The sequence below is a fragment of the Ictalurus furcatus genome, chromosome 14, assembly GCF_023375685.1.
Source record: "Ictalurus furcatus strain D&B chromosome 14, Billie_1.0, whole genome shotgun sequence".
NCBI classification, from domain to species: Eukaryota; Metazoa; Chordata; class Actinopteri; order Siluriformes; family Ictaluridae; genus Ictalurus; species Ictalurus furcatus.
In genome coordinates this window covers 29,999,339-30,024,010 of record NC_071268.1, presented here as the reverse complement: position 1 = coordinate 30,024,010, position 24,672 = coordinate 29,999,339, and the positions used below count along the sequence as shown (strand labels likewise).

The 24,672-nt window shown below is 37.9% G+C and overlaps 3 protein-coding genes across 4 annotated transcripts in view; all 3 read right to left on the bottom strand.

The window, feature by feature from the left end:
• The window catches only part of LOC128618094 (major histocompatibility complex class I-related gene protein-like), a 48,781-nt gene extending 38,644 nt beyond the window's left edge, over window positions 1-10,137 (bottom strand). The window contains exons 1-11 of one of the 2 annotated variants that reach the window (XM_053641498.1): window positions 9,981-10,137; window positions 8,365-8,637; window positions 7,960-8,250; window positions 7,558-7,842; window positions 6,288-6,404; window positions 5,700-5,720; window positions 5,542-5,610; window positions 4,988-5,068; window positions 3,687-3,752; window positions 3,415-3,512; window positions 1,144-2,811 (exon numbers count right to left, since the gene is read on the bottom strand). In XM_053641498.1, the coding sequence (XP_053497473.1) occupies window positions 3,424-3,512; window positions 3,687-3,752; window positions 4,988-5,068; window positions 5,542-5,610; window positions 5,700-5,720; window positions 6,288-6,404; window positions 7,558-7,842; window positions 7,960-8,250; window positions 8,365-8,637; window positions 9,981-10,047 (1,359 nt within the window). In that variant the 5' untranslated portion in view covers window positions 10,048-10,137 and the 3' untranslated portion in view covers window positions 1,144-2,811; window positions 3,415-3,423. Of the gene's footprint in view, window positions 1-1,143; window positions 2,812-3,414; window positions 3,513-3,686; window positions 3,753-4,987; window positions 5,069-5,541; window positions 5,611-5,699; window positions 5,721-6,287; window positions 6,405-7,557; window positions 7,843-7,959; window positions 8,251-8,364; window positions 8,638-9,980 lie in introns of those variants that run through there. The other variant, XM_053641500.1, reaches the window with a different exon arrangement.
• Window positions 10,138-12,105: 1,968 nt separating this feature from the next.
• qrfp (pyroglutamylated RFamide peptide) lies at window positions 12,106-13,062 on the bottom strand. Its single transcript, XM_053641502.1, has one exon. It carries the CDS (start codon window positions 12,572-12,574, stop codon window positions 12,218-12,220), a length of 357 nt encoding a protein of 118 aa, XP_053497477.1. The 5' UTR covers window positions 12,575-13,062; the 3' UTR covers window positions 12,106-12,217.
• Window positions 13,063-19,069: 6,007 nt separating this feature from the next.
• LOC128617969 (histone H3-like centromeric protein A) lies at window positions 19,070-24,345 on the bottom strand. The gene is made up of 5 exons (XM_053641249.1): window positions 24,295-24,345; window positions 22,748-22,877; window positions 22,526-22,641; window positions 20,895-20,969; window positions 19,070-20,658 (listed from the first exon to the last, which is right to left on the bottom strand). Exons 2-5 carry the CDS (start codon window positions 22,836-22,838, stop codon window positions 20,530-20,532), a joined length of 411 nt encoding a protein of 136 aa, XP_053497224.1. The 5' UTR covers window positions 22,839-22,877; window positions 24,295-24,345; the 3' UTR covers window positions 19,070-20,529.
• Window positions 24,346-24,672: the final 327 nt, after the last annotated feature.

The window sequence follows — 24,672 nt, the reverse complement described above, 5'->3', positions numbered from 1 at the left end:
ACAACCAGGACAAAGCAGTTACTGAACATATAGGAATGAATTTCTCCCAAAGAAGTATTCAGAACTTCACTCAGCAGGTTTTTTGTTACTTTTAGCTGACTTTTATTTCTTACAAATGTTTTAATTCACTTCAGTTTTGCAATAACGAAATGTCCAGCTGAACTCACCTACAGGTGCTGGACTCAAACTACAGCCACCACCATCATCAATCTCTGCGTTTTAATCCAGATTTATTGGTTTATACAAGCTTCTAATGCAGATTATTAAACAATAATTTGTTTTCTTGGTGTTGGGACGCTTGATTTCTTTAGAATAAACAAAAATGCTGCTATACCCGTAAGTTACATTTATACTAATGATGTGTCAATTGCGAGTTAGTCGACTCTTTGATTCAGCTCTTTTAGGTGAACGTTGAGATCCGACTCACATGCGTCCCCTCCTTTTGTACGTACAGTCACTGTCATTACTCAAAAATGATTCGAGCATTTATTAATTAATTAAATAACTTTTCGACATCTGAGCTGCTTGTTTGTGTGAATGGTGAGTCTTGTTTTTGACTCTCAGCTGTGTGTTCGGTAGAATTAATCAGGTAAATGGAAATGAATCAACAGACACAGAAGCACAATGGCATTAGTGCAAGGATGCTCAGTGTTTTATAGAAGCACAACCTTGAAACATACAAAGAAAACTCTACCAATGAGGGAAATAAAACAATTTTATTATCTGTTTTCAGATTAAAAGTCAATCCCCCAAAGAGTCGACTCTTTCATTCCCAGTATTGGGAACCAAGTGTCGACTCTAAAGCTTTGGTATAAGTGATTTGTAAGTCATAAGTGAGTGTTGCTGTCGGAGAAATTCTTCTAGACCACAAACTTAAGCCATATTTTATTAAAGAATAAAAGGAGAGGCTGGGACGGAACGACTCTTTATAGCTGCTATAAACCTACGTGAGAACAGGAACTAACTTGTTTCGGGGTTTGCAGCAATATTAAATGTAACTTTTACCTGATAAAAAGTTCACGCACTATCAGATCACCCTGTCACTTAGTATTTTACTATAATACATTTACATTTATTCACTTAGCAGATGCTTTTATCCAAAGCGACTTACAAATGAGAAAAATACAAACAAAATACACACACTGTGATTTACTCTTTATTTACAGAATTTTATTCTGAATTTGATGTTTAAAAATATGTACTTATTATTTTAGTTTTAATTCCGACATTAGAGGTACAGGTACAGGTAAAATGAACAAAACATAGTAGGTATTTGTAGTATGTACAATGTATTTATTAAAATACATTTGAATAAATTCAACAACCAAAAATAAAAGCTGTATGTAGTCATACCACAAGAAGCACTCAACAGTACACAAAAGATTCACCAAACTATACTTTAAACAGCCATAATGGATATAAAAAACAGAAGGACTCTTCTGTAGAATTCACCTGTAGTAAATGTCTTTCACTTGAGAACAAAAATAATCCAGTGTCTACACCAAGAAAGCTGTGATCACAAGTACACAAGTACAAATAAGATTTGAAATATGTAGTAAGAGAAAATGTTAATCATCGTCATTGTAATCAGTAATAGTAGTAGTTTTTTAAACTTTTAAAAAAAAATAGGAATAGAAAAAGAAATCTGAGGAAGAATCTGTTGAAAGTTTTAAGTGCATTTTAAAGGCAATCATCACCAGATTGAGGTATATCAAGCCAGTTAAAAAAAAAAAAAAAAACCTTCTCCCAGCATGCTTTTATACTTCAGATAAAGTTCTCCTAAATTATGACTGGAACTGGTACGATCCCGGCCTCGGCCGTGAGAGCACAGGCTCTGTTGACCTCGCAAATGTTTTCCTTTTTATTACATTTTATTTTTGGATAAATCCATTGTTATTTTCATGTCCTTGTTACATGAGCAGCAGTAAATGTGATGCCTCGTATCTCATCTTTGAGTAGAGATGTTATCTTCTGACCCATATGCCATTATTTCTGATGATAATGTCAGCGTAAGGGTGCGAGTGGTCTTCAAAATTCCTTATTCTGGCTTTTAGCTTATTTACATGTCACAGTTGGTCTGCAGTTTTCATGGAGTGACACTTTACCTTTGTTTGTCATAGCCTATGTTTGATTAAATTCAATTCAATCATTGCTTTAAAACATCTTCACAGCCACAGCCCGTTTTTAAACTTGCCTTAGGGAACGCCACCCGCGGACTTTTCCACCCACAGTGTATTCAAATCTAGCCCAATCTGGCAATAAGCAGTGCCTTAACCTGGGATTTAATACTTTATTTATAATTTTATATTTAATGTTCTGTTTATAAACTAATGAATTTTGACATTTGCAACTTTTTTTTTTTTTTACAGCACCCAGCAGGAATTAATGCTGAGGATGATGGATGTGAATGCAGAATTATCTAGATATTCAGAGTATAATATCTTTTAGCTGATGTATATCATCAGTTGCTTTTTATTTATTTTATTTTTAAACAGCTTTTAGCTAAACACATTAAACGCATATTTAATTGTTTTGCTCAGTTAGATTTTTTTGGGAAAGGTGATGATTATTACATGCTCTGTTTGTAAGTCTAATATTTAAACTACCTTCTTGTAAAGTGCTGGGGGAAAAAAACTGCAACCATCAGTAGTGATCAGAGGTGTGTAAGCACAGGTGTGCCGGTTTGTAGTAGATTGTAATAGGTTGATGGTTACATATGAAGGATTTTAAATCATTGACTTGAAAAAAGCTTTCAGTGAGATCAGATCCTTTATCCATAGTGTTTATGTAAAATCGACTCTCCACCTCCACCTAAAAGAAATAAATTATAGTCATCATTAAATAGAAGTATTGCACTGACTTCTTACACATAAAACACACAACAACATAAAACAGTATGGTTCTACATTAAAAAGAGAACTGTATAAAATAGTACAGATCCGATCTACTGTACTACTGATCCTACGGTTTATAAATGTCCTGGTACACTGGAGACTCTTCAGCACAGACTAAGCTAATCTTGTGGCGAACATTACCATGAAATATTACTGACATTATCTAGCTACAGGCAGTGTGCTTTCTCACTGAACTTTCAGGTGTAACCCAGGACTTAATGTCAGATAGCAGACTTGTAAGATATGATTGAGAGCTTGAATAAAAAACAAACAAACAAATAAAACATTAAGGTTCTAGCTGTGTTTGGTGGGTGTTCAAAAATGGACTGTCTTTGTGTCTCAGAATTTCAATAATGTAAATGTAAAGTTATAACATTACACTAACGTGTAGTGTTGTTGAGCTATAAAAGTATTTCAGTACTTTAGAATTTTTCTAACATGGATGTCAAAACCCACATCTCAAAACAGCTCTTCACCCAGATAGAACCTTATAATAAATATGGATTTAAATCAATATTACCAGAGGTATTCAGACTAATTCAGAGGTTTGTAGCATTTTGGATGTCTCATCAATACTCTCCTGGCTGCTGGCTGATGATCCACTAGCGCTGCCTTTTCCTGAAAAACACCACAATGATCTGTTTTATTAAAGAAGCACAGTGCCATTTCATCTACAGGAAACATGATATACAGGTATAGTTTTCCCCCCAATCACCCTTCTGAGTGCTCAAGACATGGTCTTGGTTTAATGGAAACATGGCTCAGACTTTTGCCCAGAATTTTTTTTTTTACCAGAGTCTCTTGTGCTGTCAGAATCTTTAGCATCTTTACTGTCTGATCCAGTATCGCTGTGTCCCTCTGGGGGAAAAAAAGTCATGTACATCAATATTTATTATTCATTCACACATTCATTATTGCTAAATAAATCAAATGTTTTAAATATGGTCACAGACAGTGGACTTTCTTTTAGAAAAGATATTATTGAGAAGACAATAAAAGGTGTTGTACTTGTGGCAAAATAGACTGAATTCCTGCAACCCTTTTAAATCCAGAAATACTGTTCATCAATAAAACCTAACTGAGGAGCAGCAGGTCTCAGTAAGCAGCAGTCTCAGTTCATCCATTTTTATGCCTCCATCACTAAAAAGACACATTAGGTTGTTAAGTTGTCTATTTATCAGACTGTGCATCTGTCTGAGATTCTCACTAGTATGACCTAAAGAAGGAGTGACTGAATGTTTGTAGGATTTATATGGAATTATCACTGTAGCCAGCAGATGAACTGACTGCAACAGAGGCTATAGAGGCTTAGTTTGAGTTCTGTATTTTGAGCGTCTAATGTTTTCTTTCACACTCTCTCAGTTTGCCAGCATGTGGCTGTTACTTAATGTTATACTGTCTGTGGATGTCATTGTGGTAAGACCTATCAACCAGAAAGAAGAAATTCTCAAAAAGAATTCTAAAAAAAACAAACAAACAAAAAAAATGAGTTGCAGAGGTGTAATGCAAACATTTGACCATGTGTATGGTGGAAATGTGGATTCACACTTCAGAAATCACAACGGAACGAATGAGTCAAATCAATCAGTGCATTGCAAAATTATTCAAAACCCTTGAACGTTTTCATATGTTGTAGAGTTACAACCTTGAACTGAAATGGATTTCATTGGGCTTATACTACATGTCATAAATCTACATAAAACAGTCCATAATAATGAAGTGGGAGGAAAAATCAACATAATTTGCAAAATGCAAATGAGAATGTAAAAAATTTGTGACATGAAGTCACATGATCTCAATACAAAAAACACCTGTTCCTGGAAGAAGCCCCGAATAGACCAAACTTTGAAGAGCCCATGGAGTGACATTAAATCCATTCTTTAAAAAAATGGAAAGAATATGTATAGCCCAACTGCAACTCTGCCTATAGGAGGACTTCCACCAAACGTCAGTGACCAGCTAAAGAAGGCATTTATCAGAGGAGCAACTAAGAGCCCAAAGGTAACTTATGGAAAGTGTTGTGCTGATTGACATCCTGTGTGACAAAGGTTTATAAAAGTTGATTATTATGAATGATTTAGTCCCAGGATTACCAGTGGCTGGTAGCAGTGATTGGGTGTTCTCATTCACTTCCTCCTTGCTGCTCAATCTTGATGGGTCAGTGTTGTCTTTCCCTGAAATGCACAAAAATGACATTTTTTAATCAAATTATTCTTTCTAAAACATGATTTACAAAGAACATTCTCATTGACAGACCCCCCCCCCCACACCCCATGTGCCTGCATTTACTAAGATCCTAAATAACAATCATTATTTCTGTGTGCAATTGGATTTTGTGATGCGTGTTGTTTTCCCTTTTCCCTGACTGTGAGCAATTTGAAAAAAAAAAAAAATAAAACCCAGAAAGGTTCAACATGTTTTGGGAGAAAAAAGAAAATGAGGTTTTTTTTTAGAGAGAGAAAAGGTAAGGCATTTCTTCTGTCTGAGTGAAACATATGAATTATTCGGTGAAACTGTAGATTTGTATCAAATATGTTTAGCTTGCATTTATAAAAGTTGCCAATCAATCTGGAGTTGACTACATCATTTACATGAAAGAGATCACTAAAGGGAAATAAAGTTTTTGTTCTGGGAAATGATACATTACCAGAATTGCCATCCAGTTTAATGCTTTCAGTGCTTGATCCACTGCTTGATCCCCCAAAGCTTTTGTTCTCTGGGGAAAAAAAAGAGAATGTCTCAGTTATAGTGAACAAACCTGTATTAATTAAAAAAGTATTTATTTTAAATATAGATTATTATTACCAGAGCCACCAGTTGAAAGACCTGAAAGATTCAAAAATAAGAATTAAAATAATGTAATGTAGAAGAAAAGGATAAGAAAAATGGCAGATAAAAAAAGTGAAATATTCATTGCTTATATTCTATTATTGGTATAATAATGATATACTTCCAAGATATATATATATTACATTGTGTACTTTCATATTAGCAGGTAATCAAAGGAAACTGCCTTTAATTAGAATTGAACAAAAATCTAATAAAATGGACAGATGTTTGATGTTTCCATGGTGATAATTCTACTCCTCTCTTGTATATACTTTTTTAATGTTTCTCTTATTTGTGTATTTTTAACTACCTGGTATTTCTGTACTGTTCTGCCTCCCAGTAGTTTGTACCTTTTGATAAATCAGTTATTTGACAAAAAAAAATGCCATCCTGGTGTATTCTACTCTGTATGCTTTTTACTCAGAAATGCCTACATCCTGTTCTTGATCTGTTTAGCAGTTTTTACTTCAGCCATTACTGTGGTCTGGCATGATCTGCCAGGTTATTATTTGTGGATATGACAGTTTTGTTTTTTTTTTTTAAATAAGTATGGTCTATACTTACAAACTTTGCCTTTCATTTTAAGAGCGAGGATGACGATCACAACAATCACCAAGAGTAGGACACAGACAACCGCTCCTATGATTATTCCAATGTTGACACTGGACTCCTCCTTAAAGACTGTAGGCAGAAAAATGATAAAGCAAATCAGAGAGTTGCAGTGTTGATCTAAAACAGGATCAGGATGCTATAAATAACCAATTTTTCAAGTTTTGTACTAATACTAGACCTACAAATGCTCCACTCCATATACTCTAGGTTTCCCAATCTGAGTGTGTTAGGGCAACCACAGGTGCACTCATACGTTTCCTGGGTGTCTATCAAGTCTCTAGTTGTAGCTGGCCAGCAGACAAGAAATTTCAGTACGCTGCTGACGTAGTTTTTCACCCTCATGTCCAACAACCACGGGAAATAAAAATGCCCATACAATTATGTATGCCACTTTCTTCCCAATTCATCTAGTGATTTACCTCACCACCAAGAGTGCTCATATTTAGTGTAACTGCACTGGGACGGTTCACTTTGTTTTTAAAATGTGTTTTTCAGGAAAATAACTTTAAAATATTACTTCAAAATGAAAGCATATCAGATGAAGATGAAAGGGGAATTTAATGTGGAATATTCAAACCAAGGTGAGCTAGCTAGCCAACATTTTATGAAGTGAGTGCAGCTTGTATGAGATCTATTTCTGCTAGTGGTGCAAAAACAAAACAAAACATTTGTTAATATTGTATCCAAAATATCAGTTACTCAGTATTATTTTCTTGCGTCTAAAAGCAAAATCACACAAGCAAGGGTGCAGTTATACAGAATATTGGCATGGCTGTGATGATCTACAACACTACAGCCTACAGCCAAATCACAGCCGTGCCAATATTCAGTACAACCACACTCTTGCTCATGGGATCTCTCTCTCTCTGTCTGTCTGTCCCTCTCTCTTTTTCTCTCTCTCTCTCTGTCTGTCTGTCCCTCTCTCTTTTTCTCTCTCTCTCTCTCACACACACACATCTCAGAGTCCTGAGTTGTTAACACTATCATAATGTAGATCTTACTGTGCATGAGACAAACATGGGCTTTTCACAATACTTCCATCATACTGGTATATAATGTTAATTACACATCACCAGTTCACCACAGAAAGGAATGTAATTTTTGCTAGTGTAGTTGCACATGTTGCTGCTATGTGTGGTATGTAAGTACTTCAAATATTTTTTTTTTCCAAGTAGTAACAAATTACAGTCAAATACAAATGTAAACAAAGAAAGATAATTACCCCACTCTATAATTATTGGTTTGTCAAGGGCACTTTGGGTTATATAGCAATCGTACACTACTGTTGTATCCATCACAATGTCGGTATGGCTCCTCAGCTGGTAGGTGCCGTCACCGTTGGGAACAATTCCAGAGGATTTTACCAGATGTTCAGGCAGAGAAGTTCTAGACTTCCTTAAACACATTTTCGCATCTGGAGGTAAGAATCCCGTGGCGAGGCAGCTCAGGGTGTATTTGCTGGGGTCAGTTACTGATGGCTTCGCAGATATATACGCTTTGGGTGGTGCTGAAAAGAAAGAAAATCATCATTCAAGTTTTTACTTTTAAAATCAAGTTTTTACTCTAATTTTATCAAGTCTAAACCATAAACTACATCCATCAGAATCATTCTTTTATCACTCACAATATTTTTTCAGTTCTTCTTTTCCATACTCCATGAACTTTTTGAGCCAGTCCACACACTCTTTCTCCAGATAGCCCTTGGTGTACTGGTTAAGGATGGGAACTTCATCCCATTTCCTTTTGGTCGGCTGAGCAGCTGGGACTGGAGCAATCCACCTCGAGTTTACCTCATCGAAGGAGAGGAACTCAGTGCCATCGTAGCTGTACTCATCAACTCCACTCACAAATTTAATATTCCCATCTGTGTCTTCATCAATCTCACAGCCATGTCTCCATTGAAGAACATGAAGGTCTAAAATGGAGACAGTGCAATGAAGATAACTGAACTGTCTGACACTACACATTAAGAATCATAAAGAAACGACCCCTGCCCTTTTATGAGTAATGATAAAGAGAATGTACTAACCAGTCTTATTGTGTCCCATACGTTCCATCAGGATGTCCACGTTGACCTTAAACCACTGTTCTTTGCTCTTGCGGGACTGAGTGCCTTTCTCCCAGTAATCCTGTGGCATCTTCTCTCTCATCCAGTCCTGTTTAGGAATCTTAGCCTGAGTCTCGCTGGTGTAGTAGTCGAGTTCTCGGTCATCGAGCATTCCCAGTGCAGTGAACTCATAGATTCCGGGAAGTTTAATCGGTTTGGACAGAGCCGTGTAGGTGTAATACAGTTGGTGCCGGTCTATAAGTAGGGGGAAAAAACAACAAAAGAGTGGATACTCACTACAAGGTGCACTGACAATGCAAGTAAAAATATTGGGTATTTCACAATAATTTAGTAAAACTTAGACATCGAAATGAAAATTGTCTCATGGTCTAATTAAACTGAAAAAATTGGAACAATGAGTTGTTCTCTGTTTTTCCACTAGGGGGCTAATTAGAGCAATACATTCACAAGCTATAAACTCAGCTGTTGACAAACTGTAATAATTAAGTAATTCTTCTTTAGGAAGCTAAACATTTGACGCTGTAACCATGTCTCTATCCAAATGAAACAGTTTATAGGCTACGTATCACCGCAATGGGGTGAATACTTCAATCGCAACGTTTATTTGTAAATAATTTTGTGAACTATACTGATCCCCCTGACTTTAATATTATAAGTCATTTCGTGTAGACTTATGATACACACTTCCAAGTCCATTTTAATTCCAAGTTAAAAAAGGTGGGTGTTTACTTTTGGTTTTAGAATATGGACTTTCCATATTTGTTCTAGACTGAATCACAAGCAAAGCCTTTTATTTTCTCAGTCCACACCAACCATCATATATCACACATGGACTTTGTTCCAGCACTCACTTATGTCTCTCCTTCTTTAATATATAATATATAGAATTTCACTATATAGTTGAAATAAATATCATAGTTGATCAATGATTTCTTGGCATTTCAGGCTGCTATCAAAAGAGAAAAACAAGTCAATAACATACAGGAGACTAATTATTACGCACACTTTAAAAAAAGACTTCCTTGTCCATTGTCCTAATTAGAGCATGACGTAACGCGTTGCCTAGGTGATGCCCCACCCTAAGCTTACCTGCCAGGTGAGTATCGCCTCACCAACACTAACTGAATACCGAGGACTGACTACTGCCTTCTTCTCACAAATCAGGATAAAAAACATATATATATATATATATACACACATATATATTAAAGAGTAAAACACTAATTAGTGTAGGCCTGATTAGTTTGAACAACTTACAAATCATTTATGATAAATTAGAAGTTGCAGCGCTGTTACAGTTAAAACAACAAAGACACCGACTTTAACTTCCGCCATGTCAGGAGGAGAAATCTAATATGGCTGAAAAAGAACTTCTGAGTTCTTCCATAAGTGTTAAGAGTTAAGAGTTCACTGGATTTAATCATAAACACCATGGGAAGTCAATTAAAGCGATATAATCCGAGCTGTTTTAATAAACTTTCTGCTTTACTTTCGATTTGAGGGAAAGTTCGGTGTTCAGGATGAAAAGTACAGAAGGGTTACTGGATTATTTGAAGCAGAATGAAGTGGAGACTCACCGCTGAGAACTGGAACAGCAGCACACAACAACACCGAGGCTGAAAAGATGAGAGAAGTCCACCCCATCTTCACATAATACCCCAAAATACCCCAGAAATATCCACTCTCCGTCTGCTGCAGGTCAGGTGTGATCTCTCCCAGTCCGAGTGCAGAACAACAAGTCTCAGAGGCTCGAGCTCCACAGGCGTGGCCAGAACTAACTAATCACAGGATTCAGTGTCGGTCTGTCAGTAATATCCGGGCAGAATGAACCTGTGGAGGTGCTGAAAAATAAGACTGAAACAACACTTAACACTGTAGGTGTTCTTCCAGAGGTGTGTAATGATACTGTAGTGTGTTGGTGGAATAATAATAATAATAATAATAATAATAATAATAATAATAATAATAATAATAATAATAATAATAATATAGAACATATATTATATGAGGGGTGCACAGTGGCTTAGTGGTTAGCACGTTCGCCTCACACCGCCAGGGTCGGGGGTTCAATTCCTCTGTGTGTGCGGAGTTTGCATGTTCTCCCCGTGCTGTGGGGGTTTCCTCCGGGTACTCTGGTTTCCTCCCCCAGTCCAAAGACATGCATGGTAGGCTGATTGGCGTGTCTAAAGTGTCCGTAGTGTATGAATGGGTGTGTGTGAGTGTGCCCTGTGATGGACTGGCACCCTGACCAGGGTGTACCCCGCCTTGTGCCCCATGCTCCCTGGGATAGACTCCAGGTTCCCCGTGACCCTGAAAACAATAAGCGGTATAGAAGATGGATGGATGGACTTTTATATGAAATATAAAATATATAATATAAAATAACTGTTTTTTTCACGTTATTTAGGAATAAAATCTGCTCACTGAGTTATTTGTTTTTTTTGTCGTTTTAATGTATTAATTGTTATTATTTACAGCTACATTAGCACATGTATGTTATAAAAATGTTCAGGACAAATGAATAAAATATCTGTCTTCTTCTTGATCACAGTTGTGAATGGTGGGGGAAAGTTTCATGAAAAGGTTCATTAGTTAATTAGCAAGTCCACAAGTGTTAAAATCTTTTAAACCCATACATGAAATTACAGCATAAATTATTATTATTATTATTGTTTTATTATTTTTTTAAAAACAAACTATAGTGAAGAACTTGGGTGTTAATCAACAGTGTAAATGATATTGTGGTGTGTTGCTTGGATTGGAAATAACAGGAGCTTCATATTTTTTCATATGTAATGTCATATGATTGTATTTTTATCACTTAATATATTTTCTCAGTTTGTAATGCCATTAAAATCTGATCACAGCAACAGCTTCTCATTCTGCTTTTTATTTATTTTAACATTATCTTGTGTCCTTGGGTTTCTTTTTCCCCAAATTGTAAAGTGACCCTGGCTTTGAGAAAAGTACTATATTATTACTATATTATTATAGTCTTGTGTATATATTTTAATAATAATAATAATAATAATAATAATAATAATAATAATAATCACTCATGATCATTTTTAGTGTGAATAACTCTGTTGTGTAATCAAACTCACTCTCTGACACATAACTTTACTTTTCTGGTTTTATTTGCTGTTCTTCAGTTCGGGTGAGTATTCGAGTAACTGCACATACCTGCATTCCATCAGCTGCATAATCCGACCATCAATATCAACCATGTGCAATACCAATGTGCTGCAGTGACCACACACACACTGACACATGTTTATGGTATTTGCACCTGGTGTGTCCATCACACGTCATGATATAATTGTTCTGCATTCCTCCTGTACAGCAGTATTTGTTGTCTATATATATATATATATATATATATATATATATATATATATATATATATATATATATATATATATATAAACAAAACAGAATTTTAACCTCTTTTTTTAAAAAACATTTAGCAGATTCTGCAAGGGTATTCCTATTATTTTGCAGTCATATTTTAAGGAAGAAACCATGAGTACTGGTTAAAAGCTTTCATTTATGGCAAATATCTCATGTTTCATTTTGTCCAGGATTTACGAATGTTTTACATCCAGAGAAAGCTATGTACAGAAACATAAACATCATATTAACTGTCCTCATGTATATACATTTAAAAGCTGAGCATTTATTATGGTCATGTCGGTCTCACACACAAACACACACATGCAGACACTGATATATAAATATACTGTATTTATCTATAAATATACACACATACTAATCCCTATACTTCCATCTCTTCTTTCCTTCTATATCATTTCTTTCACTTCCTCCCGAAGCGGAACCCGAAGCCTCCTTTCTGTCTGTTGAAAGCTTGCAGACCCCCGGCGATGGACGACAGCACTTCGTTTCGTTGTATATCACCTTCTTCCATGTCCTCCTCCTCTTCTCCTCTCTTGTAGTACGCTGTCTCCATCGGATGTTTCACCAAGGGCCCTAGAGCTCTCCGTCTCATCTCCATCAACTGCATCTTCTCCATCGGCTCCATCCAGGCCTCATTCACTGCCGCTTCATAATCGGGGATGATGGGATGCAGCTGGAAGGTCAGGCCACCTTCAGGGCAGAGCAACAGCAATGACATGAGCAGAACCGAGCAGATGTGGAACGGCTGGAGTTTCATCTGCGTGGAGGGAGGAAAGAACAATATTTAACAAGCAAATTTGCCTCTTGTGCTAAAGAAAACTCTTGCGTTGAATGTCTGGAGGTCCTTCATCAAGAAGAAGTCAATTATTAAACAAATTACCTTCTAGCAGAATTCTGTGGGTCTCTTATCCGTCCACGCTCCTTTTCCTTAAATATGTTTCATGTCCCACCAGTCCCACCATCACACCCTCCGAGGACCAGCTGCCATTGGTTACAACCTCCCTGACGCACTAATCAAAGCTCTACGATGCCATCAACATTCCTGAGACCTGGAAACGCAGTTTGTTTAAATGGCACATCTAAAGTGGCCAATTACTCTGACCGGTGACAATCTATTCATTAAGAACATCTCTCTCTCTCTCTCTCTCTCACACACACACACACAAACACAAGTAAACAAACCCATAATGTTTGTGATGCACTAACCCCACTGATCTCACCAGGAAGACAGGGAAACATCTAGAAGAATCTGTTCATGTACACACACTCGGCTATAATATAGGTAATAATGTGTGTCTTTAAGGAATGTATTGTCATCACTCCTCTACTGTATTGAATTGATGTCCTGGGGAAACACAATCAGAGCTTGTCGTTGTAAGCATGGATTCACTATTGACTTTTCACTATTGCTATACATGGAAGGATTACTAATTTACATCAGACCCACACAAACGTACCGACTGCAACCACAGGTCTACAGAGGATGACATAATAAAGGCCTCAGCATACACAATGTGGACTTCTGTGAAACTTGTGCATAGATGAGACAACATTTGGGAGTTTAAAAGCTTGTGTATTCTTTGGAGTTTCGTTATTACCAGCATGAACGTGCGCTCCAGTAAATTTCAGGACAAGATGGCCGCTATAAAGAGTCAACAGCCTAGACTGCTTTGTATCATGCAACTGCATTCCCGGTCACAGAAAACACGTTACTTTTATGATCTTGTACTCTGCATGTTATCTGCAGAGTTAATGTCCCGCATGTTATCTGCATTCTCTTTCAGACCAGTGAGACAAGTTTTCTGGCATGTTGCCAGATTGAGTGTATTTTATCAGTGCGTGTGTAAAGCCACCAACTGAATGAAGCTGAAAGAAGCCTCGCACTCACACTTGCAGATTACCATGAAACACTTTAGTCTATATTTTACAGACGAATCTGTTTCACCTCTTACACCGTAGGACATAGGAGTTATGCCGAGAAGACATTAAAGTCGTAAAACAATGAGGGCAAAGTCTCGTGATAACGCTGCAGTAGTTACTCAACAAACAAGATTACGATTTAATCCAACGCACAGCCTGAAACACGATATTCTATCACATGCTAATTCTTCAGCCTTTACAGTCATTAGCTGTGGTCAGAGATCAGGCTCAGAGGTCAGGGTCAGAGGTCAGGGTCAGAGGTTAGCCATGGTACAGAACCACAAAAGACTAAGGGTCTTCCTGGTGCCTCTGTGATTGAATTTAATATCAACATGAAATAAGTAAATGTTGTTTGTGAGTTAAATGTATGGTCCTATTTCCTTAATGTAGTTAATAGCTGGATGTTTATTAATCCTGTTCACCTGCTTTTATTCTGTGGCTAGAAAGGAATAAAAAATACTCTTAGATGTATCTTGATCCATTATTTTTGATTTTCTTTCTTGAAATGATTGTACATTGGTGGCCATGTGTTTGGATTTTTTTGAACAACGAGTCAGCGAAACCTGTTCAGCTTGTTTTTGTTTGTTGAAAGGAAACCATACAGTCTGTGAGAGGTACACTATTCACTTCATACTTCTGTGGAGGATTACAGCAATAGCGCTCTGAGAACGTGTCCAATCTCGTCTGGCCCGGTTAGCATCTGGATGTGAGATCGGTGTTGGGGACTCAGACACGCTCTTGATCTTTAAGTCCAGTTTGAAAACCTAGTTTTTAATTTCAAACCCTTCTAAAGTTGTCCCGAAGTCTACAGAATATCCTGACAGAACAGAAACTCAGAGCTGAGGAAGTATACTGTACACAGTGGGGGAAATAAGTATTGGACGCGTCAACATTTTTTTCAGTAAATATATTTCCAATGTGATTATTCACCTGACATTTTCCCCAGACGTCAGTATTAACTCAAGAAATCCGGAAATATAAAGAACTCACAACATTAAAGTCCATAAATAAAGTTATGTGTAATAAAGTGGAAAAAAGTATTGAACACGCTAAGAAAAAGCAGTTCTCCAAGGCAAGGTAAGGCAAGGAACCAGCTGAAATCCATAAGTAATTACACCCCCTATCTGTGTAAATTAATATCAGCTGGGTTAGTACACTGATGGTCTATAAAAAGCTTTCATTACCAAGGTATCACACAAGTTTAAACACAGCTCTCACTTCCCTTAAGAAGTATATTTAATAAAAGTAACTCCTTTTCTGCTCTTTGTAGTGCATTAACTTAAAAAGGGTTCTATTTATAAACCACTTATAAAGAGCAATAATGTGGAGTTTGTTCTGTACACTTCCTCAGTAAAGAGTTCTGTAAGGAGACTTCTTTCTGACGGGAAAACACTCCACATAGAACCTTTAAGAGTTTACCAAGAGAGACAAGCAGAGATCCTTTAATGGTTCTAAACTGTCTAGAACTCACGATTCCCTTAATATGTACTCTTAGTAGTGCACTAGCTGGTACTTAATGGTTCTTCACTGGTTCTTTAAGGCATTTTTTGATTATTTACCATTCTTGAAACATGCGTTCTGATAGGAAAATATTCTGTTGAAGTTTTCTACATAGAACCCTTAAGTGTTCACGAAGAAAAACCACCAAATAACCTTTAAGGGTTATAAAGTGTCTAAGAGTGCACTAACTGGCAGATCTCCATTTCCATAAAACGTGCATAGTGCACTAGAAGGTATGTGGTATGTGAAGGAGGCGGAGATGGATGCAGTTGCAGGTAAAACAGCTTCAGTAACACTCAGGGTAACAAATCCAAATCGTGAGGCAGGTTCAAGCACGTTCAATACAAAGTTCAGGCGACTATAACCGAGAGGATCAAACCCAGATAAACCATCAACAAAGAAAGGCTTGGTATAGTCAGGAGCACAAACTGAGCGTATACTTCAATTACATGTGACTAAAAGTCTCTTTTTACAGAGTCGTGTTTGAGTGAGGCTGTGTTCCATCAGAAGCTTGGGGACTGTGAGTGGGGTAGCGTGTACGTGTTATGGGGAATGCAGTCTGGGGCGGCCATGTTTGGAGGCCGTGGTGTTTGCTGGGAACTGGAGTTCGTGGATTGCTGTGACATGACAATAGGGTTCTTCAGAGGTTCTTTAAAGGTTCTTTGGATAATTTAGGGTTTTTGACTTCCAAAAAAAAAAACCAAACAAACAAAAAAAAACACTTTCTGATCGAAAAATATTTCAATGTTTTACACAGAACCTTTTTGGCTTCCCAAGTCTTCTATTGTTAGTTTAAAGGTGTAGCCTTTGCATTTGGCTCTGCACACTGCCATGGTCACGATGGTCTTGATTAGATCTGATGGTATAGATGAGAACTTACAGCCGAAGTGTACACACAGCTGGATGTGTTCAGGCCATATTTTAGTCCATATTCTAAATGTTGTCTTTGATGTAAACATACAGTTTCACCCACAATCCACTTGCCATGGACGTGACTGAGTTTTATGTACATAAACTCAACAACATGTAGCTTTAACTCATCTGCTGCTGTGTGTTAGAGTTTGTGCTTGTATTTATGCTTAAAATGGTTAAAAATGGCACCACTTATTTTAGAAATGAACAATTCACATTGTGTGTTTGTTGGATTGTTCAGTTGTTCAGTTGTGTGCTGATCCTGAAGTGTCAGTGTTTTTATCACAGGAATTTGCATCAAAGCAAAGAAAAGAAAGCTTTGAGAGTAAAGAGAACCCGAACAGATCAAAGCTGATGATCAGGGGGTCTCGTGCATCATGAGAAGGCGTCATAGCAACTGTCGTCATGGCTTCGCCTCCCAAAGGAAACGGAGGATAAGAGCAAAGGGTTTATCTGAAAGAAGAAAAAATGGAAAGTGTAATCGATAAGCTGCTATGAGGTGAATGTAAGTAACAAGTAAAGGAAGTGTACATGTCTCTGTATGGAACAAACAGAGAGAAAAACTAACTTCCTTTCTCAGCACTTACAGTATTTTGGTGTCACCCTCACAAGAGACTCAGGAAGGGGGCGTGGCTTCCTGATTTCCACAGTGTGAAGGCGGAGTCTGTACAATAGATCCTGTTATAAAGCAAGACCAGCGAACAGGAACCAGGTCCAGAAACCTGTCGCTTCCTTGTGAATGATAGCTGTACAAGTTGTGTGTTACGTTTGTGTTTTTACATTTCTTTACCTTAAACCAAAACACTTTCAAACGCAACTTGAGTTATTTTAAGAAAAATGCTATTATAGGAAAATACTCAACATCGGGATGGTGTAATGAAGTTGATTATTGTCCTGTAACATCATATTACATTACAACTTGTCAGAAAGCGTCCAGCTTTACCTCCGACTGTTACAAAGCACTGACACTGGAGACTCCTTCCATAAATGTTACATAAACCTCTCCTTACAGAAATCCACTTGTCCCTGTGAACGCTGTTACTATAGAAACCATACCGTATTAGAACGAGTGCATTCATATAAACCTGTGATTTTCAGCTGCATTATTGTCAGAGCTGCTGTTATAGAGAATTAATCAACAACTTCTGACCAATCACAATCCAGAATTCAACATCAGAATTTTAACACTTTGTTTACTTCCTGTTTTAAATGAAGAAAAAAAAATCCCTGGTTTTCAGCGTGGTCTCGGACTTTTCAATCTAAAAATGTTTCATGTTTTATCATTGGGGAATTTTATAAGATTACACAAGTACATTGTGTAATAGTGTATAATCTCCACACGCTCTCAGAAATAATGGTGCTAAATGGTACTTCTCCATGTCGTTGGCATGGAACCATCTTTTGCTGGTGCACGTGGTGTAGCTTCAATGAGCTTTTACATCAGTGCTCATTAAGGCCAAATTATGTATCTTAAATCATTTTTAAAGAGATAAAGATACACATTAAATGTACAAAATGTGCCCCCTTGATGAAACCACTACACCACAGCGACATGGAGCGGTACCGATGAGTACCGTTTAAATCGTCTGGATGAAGTGGAAATAAAACACCAAATAATATTCCATTATATACAGAGTGAAACTAGATCAAAGTGAAACTAGATCAATTACACAGACAGAGGATCAGACTCCAGAGAGAGAGCTGGTCAAATGTGATGGTGGTAATGGTGACTGAAATTTACCCATTTGCTGTACATTCAAACTATCCGAAGCATTTCCATGTTTCCGGAACAAAAAAACAAACAAATACGATTCACTTTGTTTCGACTACCTGAATGCAAGATCCAATCAGTGTTGTTTAACCATAAAGCACATTGTAATAACCACAATGACCTTTCCTTTACTTCCACACTATCCATTGTTCCCCAGATGAGGACGGGTTCCCTTCTGAGTCTGGTTCCTCTCAAGATTTCTTCCTCAGATCATCTTAGGGAGTTTTCCCTCACCACCGTCACCACCGGCTCGCTCAATAGGGATAAATTCACACACTTAAAATCTCTATCCTGTGTTTATATGTTTCTGTAAAGCTGCTTTGAGACAACGTCCACTGTTAAAAGCGCAATACGAATAAAACTGAATTGAATTGAATTGTTGTTTTCTGTCATCAAAAAAGTCACTATTTTGACTTTAAAGAAGAAAGAAGTTATAATAGTGAGGTATAAGTAAAAGAAGAGTTTAGTGTTTAAAATGTTTCAGGTGTGTATGGGTGTAAACATTCTTCTAACTTGAAATCCCCGGTCACCTCACACATCATTTCTATAAACCAGTACAGCTGGATTCCGGGAACGTTTTTCACACTGATGCTTAAGTGATCTTTTCCAGATCTCACAGATCTCAGAAATACATAAGAAAGAAACGTACAAAAACTGTTTAAATTGATGAGGCCATGCTATTACTTCTACAGTAGGTCACATGACAGTACGTAGTTGTTATATCCGTTAATTTGCTTAGCCTATATATTGTATATTCATCGTTCCCTTTTCTTGTGTTTGTAATGTCTTTCTTTTTTGTAAATTGATATCTGTTGCACTTCCATGAAGAGCTGAGGCTCTCAGTAACGTCTCTATAACCATCACATGGTGTCTGTTACGGATAGTGTTGTGTTCAGGGTGAACATAGTGATTTAACCAGGAAGACAGCAGCTCAATTTCTCTTTCACTTCTGAAGAACAGTGAGCTCACAGCACTCGCTCCACTGCACAGGAATGTAGTCACACGGCAGCCATGTTGAGTGAGGAGTACTGTAAACAGACTTCACCAAACATGGGATTTGCAGAATTATATAAAGTATATAAGTATGGTTTTACACAGAAAGATGAGATTGTATTGGATGTTTTTAGAGCCGCTGTCTACCTGTGAGTACAATAAGGTACATTACTATTAGAATTACTGTATAAAGTGTCGAGGAACACAGGAAAAGTCATACTCTGCAACTTGTTGTGTATTTATTCTGTCAAAATCAGTGCTTTTAGAAGAAATAAGGACACTAACTGGACTAGAAACAGGTTGCAAATGAAGGTGCTCTCAGAGCTTCTTAATCTCACAGTGTGTGTGTGTGTGTGTGTGTTTACCTGCTTTACCACACCTGAGAGAAATCAGCAGGTAATCACCTTCCTTTGTGGAAGTATTTAATCACATGACCTGAAAATAACCTCTCTTTACCCATCAGCTAATGGAGAGTAAATTTTCCACCAAAAAGCACCATTAAAAATATCTTATCGTCAAACTATAAATTGTAGTTTACAAAACGTTCTTATACAGCGCTCTTACAAAACGTTTTATTGACTGTAAATCTTCATTACATACAAATTATAATACGAAACAGTTAATTTATACAACAACAAAAAAACTCAAACATCAAAAAGGTCAGAAACGTATGATTAAAACCAGAGACGCATTTACACAATGTTGCAGGTTAATAAATCGCAACACGGCCGGTGTGTGAAACACACTCACATGAGATAATCACAACATTCAACACACAACACTGTTACTGTGGATGTGTAGAAATACCACCACGCCCCCTAGTGTTCAGCTCAGGAGGAGGTCTGGGTAGGGAACGTGTCCGAGAAGAGATGAGCTCCTGATTCCACATGTACAGCATCATCACAGTCAGAACTACCTCACAGCTACAGCAGTAATACACCTGCGTTTAACCGTGTGTACTCAGGAGAATATCACAGTCCGGGATCTAATACACGGCTTTTATTGGAGGATGGAGGGAGAATAATAAAGGTCATTTTAAAGTAATTATCTTAATAAAAACATACAAAATATTAATTCTTTCCCCCAATATATTCCACACAAACTCACTGTGCTGCTGATCTTTCCATATTATAATAAACTCCTAAACTTTTATCACAGGTTACGACCTTTATCACATGTAAAAAAAAAATAAAGAAAAAGGCATGGATTAAATAAATCATTTGTAATCATTTCATACCACAATCTGATTAATAAGATTATTATTAAATGTTTTTATTATATTTATTATTATAATTATGTTATTTTCCTCAGAAGTTGAAATGATGGAATTTAACCTTTATATTTACATCACCTCTAATTTCACTACATTTGGGGATTAAAGTAGGGGGAAGTGTGTACATTTAATTTAATACTCTAACAATACTACAAGTGTGGAAAATTGTGATTAGTATCGCTCGCTCGCGTGCTCTCTCTCTCTCTCTCTCTCTCTCTCTCTCTCTCTCTCTCTCTCACACACACACACACACACACACACACACACACACACACACACACCTGAGTGTGAAACGAATACACCGCCGCTTATTTAAAAAGGTTAAAACATGAAGTGAAGCAGGTCACATGTTCTCCACTCCTCTGATTCGCCGAGCCAGCTGGATGTCTTTGGGGAACAGAGTCACACGCTTAGCATGAATCGCACACAGATTAGCATCGGAGAAGAGACGGACGAGGAACGCCTCCGCAGCCTGAGGAAAAAAAACACAATTACTCTGTGTGAGTTCTGGATATGGACTACCGAACAGCTCTTATGTGTATTTGTGTGTGTGTGTGTGTGTGTATATATATATATATATATATATATATATATATATATATATATATATAAATAAACACAGTCAGTGACTGCATGCACACAAACACCATATTCACAAATCAATCTATGAACTGTGTGTGTGTGTGTGTGTGTGTGTGTGTACAGCACCTCCTGTAGGGCCAAGAGCGCATAGGCCTGCCACATCAGATTCTCCCTGCTGAATACCTGACACACCTCCCTGACCTACAGAGAGAGAGAGAGAGAGAGATTTTTATAAATGATAAAACTATAATAAAATAAATATAAAACAAAACAAAGTTGTGTATACAGTGTACAGAGATCAGCCATAACATTAAAACCCCTGACAGGCGATGTGAATAAAATTGCTTATCTCATTACAGCGGCACCTGTAAAGGGGTGGGATATGTTATGCACCATGTGAACAGACCGGTCAGAGCGCCCATGCTGACCCCCTGTCCACCTCCGAAATCTCCTACAATGGGCATCAGAACTGCACCATGGAGCGATGGAAGGTGACCTGGTCTGATGAATCACGTTTTCTTTTACATCATGTGGAGGCCGTATGTGTGTGTGTGTGTGTGTGTGTGTGTGTGTGTGTGTGTGTGTGTGTGTGTGTGTCGTTCACCCGGGGAAGAGACGGCACCAGGTGCACTATGGGAAGGCGGCGAGCCGGTGGAGGCAGTGTGATGCTCTGGGCAATGTTCTGCATTCATGTGGATGTTACTTTGACACGTAGCACCTACCTAAACACTGCTGCAGACCGAGTACACCCCTTCATGGTAACGGCGTTCCCTAATATCAGTGTCCTCTTTCAGCAGGACAATGCTCCCTGAGACACTGCAGAAATTGTTCAGGAACAGTTTGAGGAACATAAAGCATTTAAGGTGTTGACTCGACCTCCAAATTCCCCAGATCTCAATCCGATCCAGTGTCTGTGGGATGTTCTGGTCAAACAAGTCCGACTTAAAGGATCTGCTGCTAAGGTCTTTGCTCCAGGTACCACAGCACACCTGCGGAGGTCTTGTGGAGTCCATGCCTCGACGGCTCAGAGCTGTTTTGGTGGAACAAGAGGGACCTACACAATATTAGGCAGGTGGTTTTAATGTTATGGCTGATGTGTACGGTGTATGTGGATATACAGTGAGGTCCAAAAGTCTGAGACCTGAGAAGTTTTTCTTTTTTTTAAAATTTGAAATATCTTAAAGAAAGTAAATGTTTGATATCTTGAAGATTCTGCACCATTTCTAGGTCCGATTTAAGAAACTGTAAATATTTCAAAGATTCTACTTTCCACTCAAGTTCTTGCTGATCATATCATTATTAATGAAAACTGTATTAAATTAGCAAAGCGTTCTCACTGGCGCATTCAGTCCGACTGGCTGAGATGGGCGTGGCCAAGAAGGGGCATGTATGCCAGTGGGGGATTCTGGTAACTCTCTCGCTTAATAACTAGGCTTATTCTATTAATGAGTAAACATTACACAGTTAATATTTCTAAAAAAATAAATAAACTAATTGGGAGTGTAAATTCACCTCCACAGAACTGATAAACGTGTCCTGTGTGGCGTGACTGAGAGAGTGAAGTGACCTGAGACGTGACCCAAAATCCATAAGTATTTACCACAGTCACACGTGAAACCCCTTCTTCTGCAACCAAATCACCATCAGGTGTGTGTGTGTGTGTGTGTGTGTGTGTGTGTGTGTGTGTGTGTGTGTGTGTGTGTGTGTGCGCGTGTGTGTGTGTGCGCGCGTGTGTGTGTGTGTGTGTGTGTGTATACCAGGCGTGAAAAGGGTCCTTTACGCAGAAGAAGGTCTGTAGACTTCTGAAACTTTCGGATCTCCATGAGAGCTCTCACGCCAGGGCGGAACCTCCGTTTCTTCCGCGGTGACGCCTCTGAACAGAAACACACACCTTATATCAGCACCCCGCAAACCTGGCACACACACCCGACACACACACCTGGCACGCACACACACCCGACACACACACCTGCACCTACCTGAGGGTCCACTGTCTCTGCGTGTGCGTGGTGGAGTCCTGTGCCTCGGAGTCACCTGCTTCCGTCTGCTTACGGACCTGTCACGCCGCATCACGCTTACACTCGACACGTCAGGAAGGACACGCTGATACTGGAGCCAAAACACACACACACAGTTTAGGGGTTAACCTGCAACCAGGTTTTTGTACGTTTGTACGTTTATTGTACGTTTATTTTGTTTCCCTTTTTCCCTAAAAATATGTTTCATGGTTTTTCACTTCATTTTTATACACTGTAATTTCACATTAAAGATCTAAGATGATTTATCTTAGTTTCATTTTTTAGAAATCGGTATTTGACAGGTTACTGCAGCTATTAAGACTAAATAACACTGAGTAAAAATAATTCTGTATTTAACAGAATGTTATAATTATCCGAAACGACGACGCGCTCTTGTAAAATAAGGCTATTTTGGGTCAACATGACGACATAGCCTCAAGACTGTAACCACATCCTCACCACTGGGGGGGACCAAACCATTTAGTGAGGGTGAGGTAACAAGTTACATAAGTTAGATAAGATGGTTTATTATAATTCAGATTTACCCCCCCCATCTTATTCTGCACAGTAGTATAGTGAAGAATTTATTCCAAACAGTACAGCAGACCAAATATGAATGATAAAACTTCCACGGTGTATATATACTGCTAACCCGTGGAGTACAGATTTTACAGAATAGTGTTTATGGCGTCTTTAAAGCTCATGATCACCATCTTCTGCCATTTTATGGAATAGAGCTGTAATAAGAGTGGAAAAGTGGGTGTGTGGGGGATAAATCTTTTATTTTATGAAAATTAACAGTATTTGGGTTTGGAGTGACATAAGGGTGAGTAAATGATAACAAAATGTTCATTTTTATGTGAACTATCCCTTTAACTTTTGAGCACAGACCTGACAAGGATGTACAGACTGGCATCAAAATACAGTGCAGACACCTGGGGGTTTATTGTCCAGAAAAGAGAATTAAAAGGAATTTAAAAAAAGCATTTAAAAGAACTAGATTGGCAAATAATATATTTTTATTTGAATAAATGGCTTTTGACATTTGACCATCTTCTAATTGAAGTCTGAGATTGATAACTCTCCAACTTTTAGTTTTATGAATAATTTTCTTAAATAAATGAATTGACTGAAATATAATTTTTTTTTGGGGGGGGCGGTTGAGGGGCGTGTCCTCTCAGTGTCTACGGTGATTACGGCCCGGATTACTACCGTGTATTAAGTCGAAATAACGACATAGATTTTGTATCCTAGCGACAGAAATGTAGAAGTGTTTAAGATTCTGCATTTTAAACCTGCACCATGCGTGTAGGAACTAAACAGGTTTCTATCTGAACCGGAACACTCTGAGGTCCACATCTCTGCTCTTCTCAGGTTTATTTACATGCAGTATTTACTTTATCCTGAATAACAGCGCACTCCTGCAGCACTGTGCACTTCCTCTGTACAAAGTCACCCGCTTCATGTGTACATTAATCACTAAAATCAATATTTCATGCAGTTCTCACCTGTAAAAGTTGAATTTCCCTCAGACACAGTCTGTTTTTATCCGCAGTGCGTCCGGGAATTTAAACAATGCCTCTGCAGCGCCGGAAACCTCAACCGACCAATCAGGGAAGAGCTTTACCCGTGACGTCACTGAACAGATCGTTATTACGGATCGCGTACAGGGACAAAATGCGCTTCGTTTTTATTTATTTATTTATTTATTTTTCTTTTTACCCCCCTCAGAAGTTGGGGGTTTCAGGTCACGCAACCTGCTTTTTCAACACTTTCCACATTTCGTTATATATTTCAACACCATTAACTGCATGATGAAAAGGCAAAATTATGCATTAAGGAGGCTGTGTTTAAATGATAGACTTACCAAGAATCCTGTAAAATCG